General features: G+C 33.8%; 1 protein-coding gene and 1 long non-coding RNA gene across 2 annotated transcripts; both read right to left on the bottom strand.

Moving 5' to 3' along the window:
• Window positions 1–1,912: 1,912 nt before the first annotated feature.
• Window positions 1,913–4,728, bottom strand: LOC125851204 (sesquiterpene synthase 14b-like). Its single transcript, XM_049530982.1, has 7 exons — window positions 4,609–4,728; window positions 3,928–4,207; window positions 3,328–3,700; window positions 2,994–3,212; window positions 2,768–2,906; window positions 2,422–2,670; window positions 1,913–2,301 (listed from the first exon to the last, which is right to left on the bottom strand). The coding sequence occupies exons 1-7, from the start codon at window positions 4,696–4,698 to the stop codon at window positions 2,002–2,004; spliced, it is 1,650 nt and encodes a 549-aa protein (XP_049386939.1). The 5' UTR covers window positions 4,699–4,728; the 3' UTR covers window positions 1,913–2,001.
• Window positions 4,729–11,948: 7,220 nt separating this feature from the next.
• Window positions 11,949–12,704, bottom strand: LOC125851205 (uncharacterized). Its single transcript, XR_007444895.1, has 2 exons — window positions 12,432–12,704; window positions 11,949–12,237 (listed from the first exon to the last, which is right to left on the bottom strand). It is a non-coding gene; the product is annotated as an uncharacterized LOC125851205 (long non-coding RNA).
• Window positions 12,705–15,576: the final 2,872 nt, after the last annotated feature.

The following is a 15,576-nucleotide window of genomic DNA, read 5'->3' as shown; positions in this document are numbered from 1 at the left end:
AAAATATTTTGTATATTGTTTCCAATTTGTTTCTGATTCTATTTTCTCTACTAGTTTTAATTTTTTAGTTTTGAAAATACTCTTTGTTGTTTCTTACCAAGTTCTTCAAAGTTTTGTTCTAAATATCTTAGGAATACAAGATGAACAACACTCACTATTTCAACAACCACTTAGAAGTATTGGAACCATTAATCAATATTTGATTATTGATACGATTATCCACATGATGTACTATTGAGAGAGTCAACAAACAACAAGTTGATTGTGTCTTTAAGGAAGTTTTGTGAATCCGTAAAATCATCTTCTTGGAAAATATTTACGAGGCGTGAAAGATTTAAGGCAAAATCGACGACAAACATTGATACTTGAGTAGCATGTAAATAATCAGTGTTTCCAAATACTGTAACACCCAAAATTTCCTTTTTCCTTCTTAATAATCAGAAAAGTTTGAACTTTGAAGAAAGTTAATTTAATCCTACTTTATAAGAAAATTGAACTTCATAATTAAGTTTTGACAAAATTGTTAGTACTAAGTGCTTTAGAGGTCATTTAACTATAAGAAATATGCAATAAAGTTACAAAGTGTTAGTTTAAAAAAGTAACTCAATTAAAAAAATATCTCTCATAAAATTATTTAATTAAACTTTTCATTAAAAAAAAACTAACATAATTTGTTCATAACATGTAGACATAGATAGACCTCATATTGATTCATGTTTATTAGTGTAAAAATATGACACCTGGCCTAACCCAAAAGCTAGCTCATAAGGGGAGGTTTGTCCAAGTCCATATAAGGATATCAAATTCCCATCCCTTTACCGATGTGTGACATCTTAACACTCCTCCGCATCCAGACTTCAACTGGAGCATGACCACTTCTAAATGGGGGCCATCATCGGTGAACAACAAATTGAGACCCATCTTAACACTCCCCCGCATCCAGATTTCAACTGGAGCATGAACACTTCTAAATGGGGACCATCATCGGTGAACAACAAATTGGGACCCCGCACACCCAGATCTCAACTGGAGCGTGAACACTTCTAAATGGGGGCTCATTATCGGTGAACAACAAATTAGGATGTGCCTAGCTAGTTTTGATACCATTTAAAATATATGACATGGGTCTAACTCAACCCTAAATGATAGCTCATGAGGGGAGGTTTGTCCAAGTCCATATAATAAGGAGACCAAATTTTCATCCCTCTACCGACATGGGACATCTTAACAATTTGATTTCAATTTTTGCTATTTAGGGACAAAGTGCTAGGTTTTATCATTGATTTAATCGAACTAAGGAGTAATTTTTATCTATATTTTCTATTTGTTCTAAGAAATTGTTAACTTTCAAGAACCAAAATCTTTTAAACCATAAGCTTTAGAGTCTTTGCCTCTGTTGCTTACTATGTATGTATACCTTCAAGAGAAGCACGACATTTTCCTCCAATAGAAAGATTATCAAAACATGTGAAATTAGAAATAAGGAAGAACCTATATTTATGGTTAATATATGTTGTCCTTCCTTCAAGAGAGGAAAATCAAATATGATAAAAAAAAAAAAAAAAAATTAGAACAAACAATAACATCAGATAATAGTACACAAAAACTCGAATTGTTTCTTGTTCAATAAAATTATCACGCTGTAAATCAACAAAACTCAAAGTTATGTCTCTTTCACCTTCAAGTTTACCTACTATTATAGCATGGCATACATATCATTTCAAACTGAAAATAAACCAGCTTCAATACAACTTCATATGTTATTGTTACATTTTATTAAAAGAAAATATGAGTGCAAAGACAGCACACCCCCTACCCACCCACCCCAAACACACATAATTGCTTCATATATTATTGTTACATTTTATTAAAAGAAAATATGAGTGCAAAGACAAGACACCCCCTACCCATCCACCCCAAACACACATAATTGCAGTTATCACTTATAAATATTGGAACCATTATTGTTTGCTTAAAACGTACACTCAATGAATAGTTCGATTATCCACATGATGTACTATTAACAGAGCCAACAAACAACAAGGTGATTGTGTCTTTAAGGAAATTTCTTGAATCTGTAAAATCATCCTCTTGGAGAATATTTACGAGGCGTGAAAGATTTAAGGCAGGTTCGAGGACAAACGTTGGTACTTGGGTAGCATGTAAATAATCAGTGTTTATATCTTTCCATGCATTTGCAATTTGCCTTTGAGCCTCAACATATGCCTCTTGTTTTGAAGCTCCATATTCTTTCATGTAACATTCAATGAATGAAGGTCCATGTTCCCTTTGTTGTTCGTGCTGCATGCATCAAATACAATTCAGTATGACGTTTAAATTAAACATCTATTTTTATAAGTTCAAACTATATATATAATATGTTGGTGTATATACTATATATATATATATATATACACTTACTTCATGTCCAATAATATCGTCCTTTAATCTATTGATTAGTAATGTAGCTGGAGCGATCAAAGACTCATTTATCATCCATTCGAAAGTCTCGTTGGATATAAATTTGTCCGCAACAGTCAAACAAGTAATCAAAAGCAATTGAACGGCAACAGTTAGAGTAGCGTTTTTCATATATTCCTCGCATTTTGGAATAATATCATCTCTCAACCATTCTGCTTCCTTAAGATAACTTCTGATCCACTTATTTATCTAAAAAAATAAATAAATATATTGATTAGAAGCATTAATTATTTGTAATCATCAGTGATATCAATCTCCGGTTTAATTGATTGATGGGACCACTTACCTCAATTTTTGCATAGTAGACATAGTCTGTTTTACCATCTTTGGTCAATTCTTTTTCCATTTCATCAAAGCAATCTAAAAAGACTTGATAAAGTGGTCTCATATAGGGCGATATCGAATCCATAGCACTAATATCACATCTGCACATGCATAAATTTATAACACATATTTCTTACTCAAAATGTAACAACATTATATTGTAAAGAGTTAAAGTAATTAGGTTTTACCTCTCGACTGCATCGGTGTAAGGCACAAGTTCGTCATAAGTTGCATAAGCATCATAGAGATCATCAGTAATGGTAATGATAACGAGTAATTTTGTTATCGTCCTTCTTGCATTTCCATATTGTGGCCCAAAATACACCCCCATAGCCCAAAAATAACATTCCACCAATTTGTCTCTTGCATATGGATATTTGTTTTCATGATAGAAATCCTTCCACCACCTATATATGTATATAATATTTATAATATATCACACACTGTGCATATATATATATGTGTGTGTGTGAGAGAGAGAGACAGATTAATTAAAGACGATATATGTATAAATTTATATACCTTGTAAGATCACTAAGCTCACTCTGGTGCATCTTTTGCAAAATGTGGAAGTCCAATTTTGCAAATTTTAAAAGCAAATCATCATGTGATTCAATGGTCTCGTAAATAGGTATGTATTTACGAGCTACCACTCTTGGTACATTTGTATGAATGGGCTGGATCAAGGCTTCACTAACTTGGGCCTTGAGTGAGTTGTCCAATTTAGGGCCCATGGACTTGAGATGAGTGATGGTAAAAGTTAGAGCTTCTTCAAGAATTTCTTCTCCGTGTACTCTTAGATGTGCTGCTTCGTATAAACTTAATAAGCCTGGAACATCTTTAGTAAGAGTTTCCTTGAATTTTCCGTCGTCGCTGGTGAATTTTTTGAACACATCTGATTAATTGCGTCATAGTTAGTTATTAAACAACCTTTTTGGAGATATATACTAAAGTTTTAACTTATAAGTACTATAAATATTATATTTTTCAATTTATAAAAAAATTGAATTCATAAAGATTAAATTCTGAATTCATCTCGTCAATATTTTACTTTTGACCAGAAAGGAATTAGTAATCAACATTGATAAGCTACATAGGATAATTAGAGTAGAGATACGATACCAGAAGACATGTAATGCCTTTGTCGTCTCACTAGTCTAAAACGAAGAGCAACAACGCAAAGATCATCGTCGTTATCTTCATTTTTATTTTGTTTCGATCCATCAAAAATATTATGAATGGATGTTTTGATTTCGTTTTCGAAATGATATGCCACTCCCAATCGTTGGATTGTATCAATCAAGACAAGTTTTTGTGTACTATTATTAGGAATTTCCACTAACATTTGCCTGACTTTTTCTTTCAATTCTTCAAGTTCAAGTTTTTCTTGGCTACTAATTTCCTGCACCAAATGTTTAATGTTATTATATATTGTTCTACTACCTATAATAAATAGCAACAAATGCAATACAATAATAATAATATAATCAGTATAACTCTATAGGTGGGATTAAAAGAAGGTAGAGTGCATCTTACCTCTACCTCGTGGAGGTACAACCGTACATGTACTATTTCAGTAGTAAAAATGACATATCATATAATAGGAACATGGAACAATAACAATAATTAAACAATACGATAATTAAAGCACATAAAATTATGAGAGGTAATAGAAATCGTAGGACGAGAAATTATGAAAATAATGCTAGCTACTAGCTACTACTGATCATGATATGAACAAAAAAACAAATACGATATATCAAATTTATCACCAAGCCTATCTCACAGAAAAACGAAACATACTGTGAGTTGAGGAGTGTAGGAAAGGAAATAATCTCCCCAAACACTTGAATGATAATTTGCCAATGGACGTGTGATAGTAGTATCAACCATTGCTTATTTTTTTTCTCTCTCTCTAAAATGCTTTAATTATTACAATTTGAGATGTGTTGCTATATTTGGTGAGGTATTTATAGGGATTGGCTCAACATCATTATCGTTCTCTTTATTTTTTTAATTATCAATGGACGTGTGATAGTAGGATCAACTAGGGGTGTGCATTCGGTTTTCCAATTTGGTTTTGCACTATTCGATTTGGATTTTTTGGTTTTTGATTTTGTAAAAATGTAATCCAATCCGATTCAAAATCAATTTGGTTTGGTTTTCCTCTATTCGGTTCGGCTTTTTTCGGTTTGGTTATTCGGTTATGACAATAATTAATAACATAACCAAAGTAATAATATTTAATTCCTTAAATATACTTTCTAATATAAATCATAAGTAAAACTTAAAACACAATACTTATAAGTATTATAGATGTAATTCAAACATAAAATATAAACGTAATCATCATGAAAGGCAATAACCAAAAAGGGACAAAAGTGGTTAACTCCAACTTAATTCTAAACCTAAACATTATACATATATAAAAAATTAGTTTTTTTTTGTTTTTCGGTTTTTATTTTTTAAAATCCGAAACCAAACCAAAAAACCAAATAAAGTAATTTATTAATCCAAAACCAATCCGAAAAACCAAAAAACCAATCCAAATAAAAATTTGATTTGATTTGGTTTAAGTAAACGGACGTAACAGTTCTTCTTTCAAGCTCAAAATAGGCTGTCTATTGCTATATCTCCTTCCTGATCCCCCCGGGGAATCACATCTCATCGAGCCTAGAATCCAATCTCACTCACTTATTCACTTATGATGATATTTTGAGTTTGAAAGACAGAGCAGAGCTCAGAAGTAATGCTTTCTTCTCCTATGATATTTCTAGGTGCCATACCAATTTCGACCCCGATATGTCTATGCATTGAATGAATTCCATTAATTCGGGTATAAGGCCTTATTCGGTTTAATCCGAATAGTGCACACCCCTAGGATCAACCATTGGTTATAATGGATTCTTAATTTTTTTTCCTTTCTCTCAATAAAATGCTTTAATATTACAATTTGAGATATGAGAGAGAAAATAATTAATTTTATTTAAACTTCTAAAATAAACGACTACTTTTAAAAATTCACGACATATAACTTGAGACAGAAAGACCACTAAAGTCGGAGAGTCATTTGGAAAGAATTAAAATCTTGAAATTTGTTAAGTGAGGAAAAGTGAGTTTTTGGCCACTTCAAACGACCATAACTCCTATCTCAGGACAAGTTAGGTGTAATTCCAGATATGGTTGGAAAGCCCTTGAAATGATCTTTCCAACGCAGCCAAGTTTGCGTGCTTTCGAGTTCATATGAGCAAGTTATCCCCTTTGGAAATTAGGCTGTTGGATTAAGGAAATGTCCGAAACAGGGATTTTAAAGGGTATTTTAGTCTTTTCACTACCCTATTATTTTAATCCGATTTTAGGAGTTTAATATGGGTCAATTCAGAACTTAGTCAGTTTTAGAATTTGGGATTTCACGCTAGAGCTAAGGAGAAAGGATAAGAGAAAAGAAGAACAAGAAAAGGGAAAGATTCGCCAAGATCGCTTTAGTTTGATCGTGGTTTCGCCAAGGATTGTCACGGTCCGAGCCTACACCCTAGGCGGGACCAGCACTCTAAGACCATTATTGGCCCCAAGCGAACCCTTGGCCTGACTTTCTTAACTCAGCGGAAATCTAACTCAACAGAATAACTCCATGCAATGAAAGGGTCATAAAACAACTTAACTAATAAAATCTGGCCAAAAAGGCAACTAGTGTCTCAAAATAGAATAGTTACATATATACATAGATGAGAGACTCATTACTAACTGACTGACTGTCTATGAAGCCTCTAAAATACTGAGATGGATGTTGGGACAGACCCCGCAACATCCTAAACAAACAAAACTAAGAACACAAAATAACAGAGTCCTCCGGAAAACAAGGAGGCTCACCACTGACTCTGGAGTGCTCAGCTGGATCAACGGCGCGCTAGATACTGATCCTAGGTACCTGCGTCTGCATCGTCATAAGATGCAGGCCAACTGGCATCAGTACATTGAATGTACGAGTATGCGAGCTGGAAAGCTAAACAACAACTTAAGCTTGAAAGGAATACAAAGGAACTCTTACCTTGGCTCTGCTCGACTCATGAATAACCGAACTCAATATAAAGCAATAAGACACATGCAATATATATAAAGCTTGTAAAACATTGTAAACAACTTAGTTCGTTAAGGATAAAACAATAACAAACTCAAATTTACTTATATAAAAGTAATAAAACTTTAGTGAGAGATTCTTTAACCGACAACCACCACTATGAGCCCTAGTGATGATATAACGTTTTACCTCACGTTGCCCAAGGACCATCCTATACCTTGCCATGATATAGGACCTTACTTAACTTAATGGATCCACTAGCTTAATCTTACGTGATCATCTAAAAAGAATGACCCGTTAATTTCCATGTTTGGCTACATGGTTCTTATAGAGAGTTAAGTAAATATGAACTCGCGTCCCCAATTCGGTGCTCAATACTTCTCCCAAAATACTTTAGCTCATAAGTGTTTTAAACACATCTTTCTTTAGTTTGAGATAATTGCTCAAAATCTAGCCCAAAGGCTCTTTTGGAATCATAGTTCCTTTCTTACTCAAATGTAAAAACATTTAGAAACTTCTTTGGAAATACATAGTTCCCTAATAACTTTTGAGAAATGAACTCAACTCTATACTCTTGGCTTAACTTGAAACTTGAGCCTTAAATCGAAGTTAAAACGTTTAATAAAGACTCTTGAAAAACTTTAAGGACTTGCTTTGACTTGCTTCTTAAATCCTAAACTTGACTTCTAACTTCACTTGACTTTGATCCTAACTTTCCTCGAATTGGAGGACGGATTCGAGGGTAATGATCTCATGCTTAAGGATGAATTCATGATGTTTAGATGTACCTTAGAGTGTTGAAATCAACTATAAAACATAGGTACATTACCAAGGAACATGTATGAAAAAGTGGGGAATGAAAGGGAAAACTTGGCGTCCTTGGCGCTCTGAGAGGCGCGGAGCGCCAGCCCTCAAGCTTCAGAGTCCCTTTTGAGGCGCGACGCGCCACTCCTTTCCCCATAAAACTCGACTTTTCTCTTTCATTTTTCCAACTCTAAACCTCCTTAACTTCAATGGTTCCAGCCCCAAACACTTAGAATCATAAAACCCCTCAACATACAATAGATTTCAACTCACAAACACAACCGGAAACATGTCCCAAATCAACAAGAAACTTCAACAACAAAACCACAACTTCAACAACCACAACCACAAACTTCAACAACACAATCAATCTTTTCTCGGAATTAAAACTAGTTTGGCATGTGGGGGAATGAACCAACTCAACACTATGATCTCACATACCTTAATAGGGATCACCCCCGACGATATCCACAACGATCTTGACGGACTCCTTGCTCCTTCTTCTTTTTCTCCTCTTCTTTCTCTCTTCTCAAAAGCCCTAACTCTCACTCTTTTAAAAAGGGAAAAAATGATTTAAAAATCAGTCTAACACCTTAATATGACCAAAATAAATGGCTAAGTAAAAGACCAAAATATCCTTACAAAATGGGGTTAACTGCCCTGCCAACAGCCCAACTTCCAAAGGGCATAACTCACTCATACGAACTCGGAATCGAGCAAACTCGGCGGCGTTGGAAAGATCATTCCAAGGGCTTTCCAAACATAACTGGAACTACACCTAACTCATCCTGATCTAGGATTTATGACTGTTTAAAGTTGACCAAAAACTCACTTTTTCCCATACTTAACCAAATTTTCCAGATTTTTAAATTCTTTCCAAAAATGACTATTTCCTATTTTTAAGCTTCTTCCTAGTTATCAGCTTGCAAGATGTCACAAGGATTTACTTTGATCAGGTATGTGAGGCTGTCATAACATTAGGATCGTTCTCCCAAGTGCCAAGCATATAAATTTCAGTTTGGATTCGTCCTAAAAGTGTTTGAATGTTGATGATCTTGATGCCTATTCTTGAATTCATATATCGTTCTTGAATTTGCCTGAGTTGGAAAGTTTCTGAGTTCGCTACATCGCATTATAGAGTCGTTTCGAGTTAGGTTCTTAGGTACATTTGTTGGGTATTTGTATCTAAAAGTAGTTTAAGAAAAAGAACCGAGTTTGGGCGAATTAGGGCTGGAAAACGAAGAAGAGTGCTTGCGTGTCGCGCTCCTGGTCCCAGATTTTGAAAATTTCTACTTCGCGTCGCAAAGCTGACACGAGGTGTTCTGCCTCAAAAGACTATTTTGAAACCAAAATTTAATTATGCCTCGTGGACTCTCCTTCGTATTTCGATGTTCGGTCTTTTCTCATGTTTAGCTATCTAAAATCATTCATAAACAATATGAGATCTTTCCAATCACAAATCTTAATCCTTGAATCCATAATTCAATTCAAGGATTAGTTAAGAGTCAACGTCAAGAGAAGTCAAGAGTCAAGATAAGATAAGTTCTTAAAGTTTTCAAAACGACTTTCACAAATGTTTTAACTTTGTTTTAAGACTTAAGTTTTGAGTTCAGTAAAGAGTAAAATTGAAGTTCTTTTCTTCAAAGAAACATATGGGGACTAAGTATTTCCCAAAGAGATTTAAAATGTTTTACATATTTAATAAGAGCGGAAACTGAGATTTCCAAAGGGCCTTCGGGCTAGTTTTCAGAAAAGAGCAATAGCTTTCTAAATGAAGCAAGCAGGGAAACTGAGATTTCCAAGATAGCCTTTGAGCTAAGTTTTGAGCACTAATCTCAAATCACAGAAGAAGTGTGTTTTTAAACATAAAGAGCTAGTATATTTTTGGGAGTAGTATTAAGCACTGATGGGGAAGAGTCCATACAACTATCAGCCCCCTTAAACCATGTAGCCATCATGAGTAGAAAAGGGTCATACTTTTAAGATGAACCCTTTCCGAAGTAGACTTGTAGATCCATTAGGCAGTTCAGGTCTTATACCTTTGGCCGGGTATAGGATGTGCTGGCAGCATGAGGAAGATCGTTGTATCATCACTATAGCTCTTAAGTGATGGTTGTCGGTTAGAGAAACTCCCACAAAAGTATTGTATTTTTATATACATCAATTTATTTGTATTTTTACATACATCTCATAGTTATTTGTATCTTTGCATACATACAGAGTTGATAGCATGTTTTCAAACAACTTTTCTTTATATTGCACTTGCTTTTAAATTGTTTTATATTGAAATGAGTTCAGTCAGGTTGAGTTGAGTTGAGCCAGGTAAGTTCTTCAGTTTCTCTCATATTCTTTCTAGCCTATGTTGTTTTAGCATTCCAACTCACATACTCGTACATTCAATGTACAGCGCCTCGTTGATCAGGTTCAGCACTCAGAGTCAGTTGGTGAGCCTCCTTGCATTTCGGAGGATCCATTTCATTGCTTTCTAGTTTAGTTCATTAGGATGTTGTGGGGTCTGTCCCGACATACATCTCAGTTGTTTAGAGGTTTCATAGACAGATAGACAGTCATTTAGTCAATTCAGTTATCTTTACTTTTCATTTCATATGTTAAAGACTTGAGTTTGCCTTCATTGCCAATTGAATGTTCATTTATAACATTCTAGTTACTTCATGAATGTGTATGTGACGAGTTAAGTCTTTCGTTGAGTTAAGTAAGTCAGGCCAAGGGTTCACTCGGGGCCAACAATGGTCTTCGAGTGCTAATCCCGCCCAGGGTGTAGGCTCGGGGAGTGACAATGATCCTATAAATTCATTTTTTATGTTTGACACGAAACTCTAATTTTATGGGATCACACCGAGTAATTCACAGGCAGATTCAATGTTAAATTTTCACTAAAGAGATTTAAAGTATGTATCATCTCTCCATAATTTAGATATTTGTAAATTTCAAAAATATTACAAAGGGTAAAATGAAAGAGAAAATAATTAATTTTATTTAAACTTCTAAAATAAACGACTACTTTTAAAAATTCACAACATATAACTTGAGACGGAAAGACCACTAAAGTCTGGAAAAAAAGGTAAGGTCTTACTTTCCTTTGCCACTCAAGTGTACGGCATCTGCCGTGCTTAGGCCCCTTCTTCCCTTACCTAATGAAAGAGTCCACCACCTGCAAGAGGATAGCAAGTTCCAAATTATGTCTCGGTAGGACATGTATTTCTGGAGAGTCATTTGGATAACTATGGGTATTTATGACTTGACCCTTCATAATCCCAAGAATCCAAAAAGAATTTTGCTCCTCTCCATTTTCTTTTTCTTCATTTTTTTCAAGTATTTATTTGGATAAGATACACATGTTAAATCAATAATTGAGATTTATCTTTCCCTTCAATAATTTTTTGGCAAATTGAAGGGAGACAAAATAGAATGCGTCTTTCCCCATTATTGAATGAAACGACTAATGAATGAGTATATTATTGAATGGCATGACTTATGAATGAGTATATTATTGACTCTAATGAGTTCATATGCTGGCAGGCAAGTATCTAAATGTGAGATCTGCTCACATAATCAGACCAACCAATAATAGAGGCATAGGCGTGTTCAAAATGAGTGAAACAATTCAACAAAAAGCCTACAGATTTCCACAAATAGCAGTACACCTCATAATTTTCCTAATATGCAACTATCTTACATTTAATATATGTATCTAAAACAAAATTTAACCATATATATACTGTGTAATTTATCAATAAATAGGGCTATATATGTACACAACACCCTTTCAGGTAATTGGTACAAATACTAATAGAAAGAAGCACCCTACTTAAAGCAGTGATCACTTTGAAATAGATGTAGACATCAACACGATTATCCTGATCATATATTAACACGTTCAAAAAGTATCATGGTAATCATGTCTTTAAAGAACTTTATCGAATCTGTATACTCATTCCCTTGGAAAATATCTAGTTTAGTGATGTATATTTTTATACTAGATCGGTGATAGCCCGTGCTTAGCACGGGCCCAACATTCTTGAATTTTGATTCAACAATTAACTAAATTATTGATTTTCTTGCATCATTATAAGAACTTTGACTAATAAAAATGTTAATAACTATCATCACCGAGTTCAAAACAGTAGAAAAAAGAAGTGGACATAACTATTCTCCTAAATCAGCAAAAGAGAAAAGGGAAAATGTTGAGAACCATTTTGAGGCACACAACAAACACATAGGCATAATAATACAACATTAGTTTACAGAGAAAATAAAAAAGGTCTTTTTTATATTATTAAGGTTTACAAGTATGCTTTGGAAGATATGATAAATCAAGTGTAGGCTCATTGAGCCTCTTTTCCAATACATCTAGAAAGAAATGAATCCAGAGTCACCATGGAATGACATAGATCTGCAGCTCTTGTTTCTCCTCCATTTTCCTTTTTGTTTCCTCTGCTGAGCCATAAAGTTAGGCAGAGCACTTGAATCTGTTCCAAAACTTTCTTCAATATTGCAATGTAATACTCCAAATAGGGTGAATTCAATATCTAGTATGAATCAGGTCAAAATGAGTAACATATGTATGAAAAGTTTGAGCAAAAATTATCAGTTCAATTTAATCCTCCCCCCACCCACAATATAGAAAAAGAGATAAGCTTTGAATTTCCAGATAAACAAAGATTTCCGTAATCGAAAACAAAAAAATCAAAATCAAGCCAAAACTAATAATTAATGACAACACCTTTTCCTCCTCAAGCTTCTTGATATCATCATTATCTCCAAAATAGGTGGAAATTCAAATGTTTCATATGAAACTTGTACATTTCAGCACATATAACTTGGAGCAAAAATAAAAAAGTAGCTTTAGTTCATTTACAGATATCACCACTAAAGCTCCTGAAAAGAGTATGGAGGAGAAAATAACATCAATTTTATATATTTGTATGTATATGTGTGTGTGTCTTTTAGTTTATACTATTAAATATGTAGCCGAATCAAAGTTTTTCTGTCTTTTTTTTTTTATTGCAAGACTTGTGTCAGGGTCCATGACCTTTATGCTTTTCATTTTCAAAACTTAAATCATACATGCAAATCAAAAAAGAAATTATATTTTCTAAGATCATTTTTTGACAATGCAGTGTTCATCCATCATTCTATCGCCCTCAAATTAAGGATTTGTATCAACTTTAAAAGCGAGTACTCTATTTAATTGAACTAATAGAAATGGAATGTAAACTACACTAACCTTGTTGTGTCGTGCATAGTCTTCCTTTTGCAATAGAGTACCATTCTGAAAATTCATTTCTAGTCCTTTTTTTCATGTAGATGGTAAAATTATAATTACCTTTGTAAACAGATTAAGTTAGTGTGATGCTGACTTAGCAAAATAGACATACCTCTATCTGAAGTAATTAGTGGGAGTGGGAAATACTTTTCTGCTGCATCATATCTACTTGATATTAGTCTCAGTATTCAGACAAACAATATTTAGACACATCGAACTTATTAGATTAGTCAAAATTTCCCAATTTCCCTGCCTCACCTACTTCAAAGATAGAGGTGCAAGCAGTTGTTTTTTAGCCGCGGAAGTATGCATGTCCTGCAAAATAGTAGGAGAGAAAGTAGTGTAAATGGTAGTAAATAAATTTATGTACAAAAGTATATCTATATATACACAAGCGACATTATGTGAATTTTTTTTTTTCGACTTTTATCTAGCTAACAAACGATTAAAAGTTGGAAGTACACTTTGATTTTCATATGACTCTCAACTTCAGACGAAGACACTGTATCATTTGACTGTTGCAAGACTCACCGCCTTTATGATTCAACTCTTTTAGCTCGCTGTTGTGATAGAATTTACCTGCGACATTTATACATATCTAGCATGACATAACATGTTTCTATGGCACACCATTGTTCGTTTATGATTCCAAGTTCGTGGACCACAATGCTTTATTTCTTCCTGCATATGAGAAAACTGCATCTTCTGGAGTGTACCCGTCCTTGCTAGATGCAAGACCATGGGTATCCTGGCTACTTATGCATTCAGAAGGGATATCGTCAGATACTTATACAGTGAAATGCAAATCACTATCATATCTGAAAACCAAAGTATCCCCAGTTTCAAGGCAGTGATATTTAACAAATGAAACCCATCCATTGTGGAAGATTAAACCATCATCTTGCTGTATTAAGTCCACAGGCCAAGAATTTCCACTGGCACCCACCAAAATTGTTGTTCCGGAAGCCCTTCCTTCCATATGTTTAATGAATTTTGGTGGAATTTTGTGCAATATAGAAATCAAAGCAATTACTGTAAGCTTTGCAAGAGTTGATAATATAAAGTTCTTCAGTAGAGAGTAATTTTCAATTTCGTGTAAGGGCCCGTTTGGCCATGCGATATGCTATCATGATATGGATATGGAATCATGAGATGAAATTGAAGGTTTGTTTGGACATGCGATATGGAATTTTAGAAAAACGTTAATTCCATCTCACAACAAACCCCTACTAAGAAGCTGCCATGATTTGGTTTATTGTAAAAGTATTACTTTGACAAATTGGCCTGGCAGCATCAAATTGCAATTGAACATACATATTGTTTGATAATACTAACAAGTAGAAAATACGCAATGGACTGATAGAGAAGTATGTTACACATAAAATGTGGGTAAAAATAAGAAAATCAAAGTTATTCAATTGCTTTGGCATATTATCGAACACCTTAAAGTCATTACTTATCTTTGTAGAATCACCTAACAATACATGCAAATAAACAGAGAGAAGAACATAACATCAATCATCATCGCACTATGAATAGGAAAAGCACAGATTTCCAACACTGAAAGTGGGAAATACAAATACCCTGCAAAGCCATCAAATATGAAAAAGATAAGATTATATATTTAAATATGAGAAGTATAAGATAATATATTGGAAACAACACAATATTGAAAACAGAAAACCCACCAGAAATTAACAACAGTTGAATGTGATAGATTCTGTAGCTATAAGGAACTACAGAAAAATAACAAAAACTAAAGAATTTACCGGAAGAAAGAAGGATTACCTTGCATAAGCATAAGTGAAAGTTTCACATTCTTCTGAGTTCCTCAGCCAACATCAGTCGATGTAATATCACATTTAAGATAGACGTCCCCATCTAATCTACAAACGTCGATCAACCAAATCAATCAAAAAAAGAAGAAGAGTGCATGCATCCATTAATTACCCATCCAAATCAATTAATGTACAATTAAATAAGCCTGAAGAAGGATGCACTATAAACAGGGGTCTATGTTCATGAAAGAGGGTTTCACACTATTTGATTTGATTCTCAACTAAAGGTGCATGTCAAATTAAATAGTAAATAGTGCCTCAAACATGACATCTTAACCATTTTTGAATTCTTCTCTAACATAATTTCTTCTGTATAAGTTATATCTGAACCAAGTCATATTGAGCCCAACTCACAACTGATAAAAAAAAAAATTAGCACAGTTGATCAATCAATAGTACAGAAAAGAAATAAAAATAAGTAGTACCCAAAAGAAATAACAAATAACTCATTATTATCATCTAGATCTATTCAAATCAATGGCCTTTTCTTCTGAACCCTAATTTTGAACCAAGGAAATAGAAATTATAATCTGAGAAACATAATAAAATAAAGTGTGAAATAATCAGCTTTAACTTGTAGAACATTTGTCAAAAGATGAAACATATATGGCACTAATGAGTTCTTTAACCTTAGTGTCATCTCTATTGTGAATTTTTTGTTCCTTCCTTTTAAGACTCTGACACTGTTAATTGCCACGACATTCCGTCGTTTTTATTGGAAAACACGTGTTTATCAACATACTGTACATGTCTTTCTAATGTAG

The sequence above is a fragment of the Solanum stenotomum genome, unplaced genomic scaffold (genome assembly GCF_019186545.1).
Source record: "Solanum stenotomum isolate F172 unplaced genomic scaffold, ASM1918654v1 scaffold23267, whole genome shotgun sequence".
NCBI lineage: Eukaryota > Viridiplantae > Streptophyta > Magnoliopsida > Solanales > Solanaceae > Solanum > Solanum stenotomum.
This window is presented reverse-complemented; position numbering and strand designations above follow the sequence as displayed.

Coding starts and splice junctions, on each gene's coding strand:
- LOC125851204 (XM_049530982.1), bottom strand. CDS start 4,698: ATGGTTGATACTACTATCACACGTCCATTGGCAAATTATCATTCAAGT. Junction 2,907..2,993: donor TACACCGATGCAGTCGAGAG/GTAAAACCTAAT, acceptor ATGCATGTGCAG/ATGTGATATTAGTGCTATGG. Junction 2,671..2,767: donor TCTACTATGCAAAAATTGAG/GTAAGTGGTCCC, acceptor TTATTTTTTTAG/ATAAATAAGTGGATCAGAAG.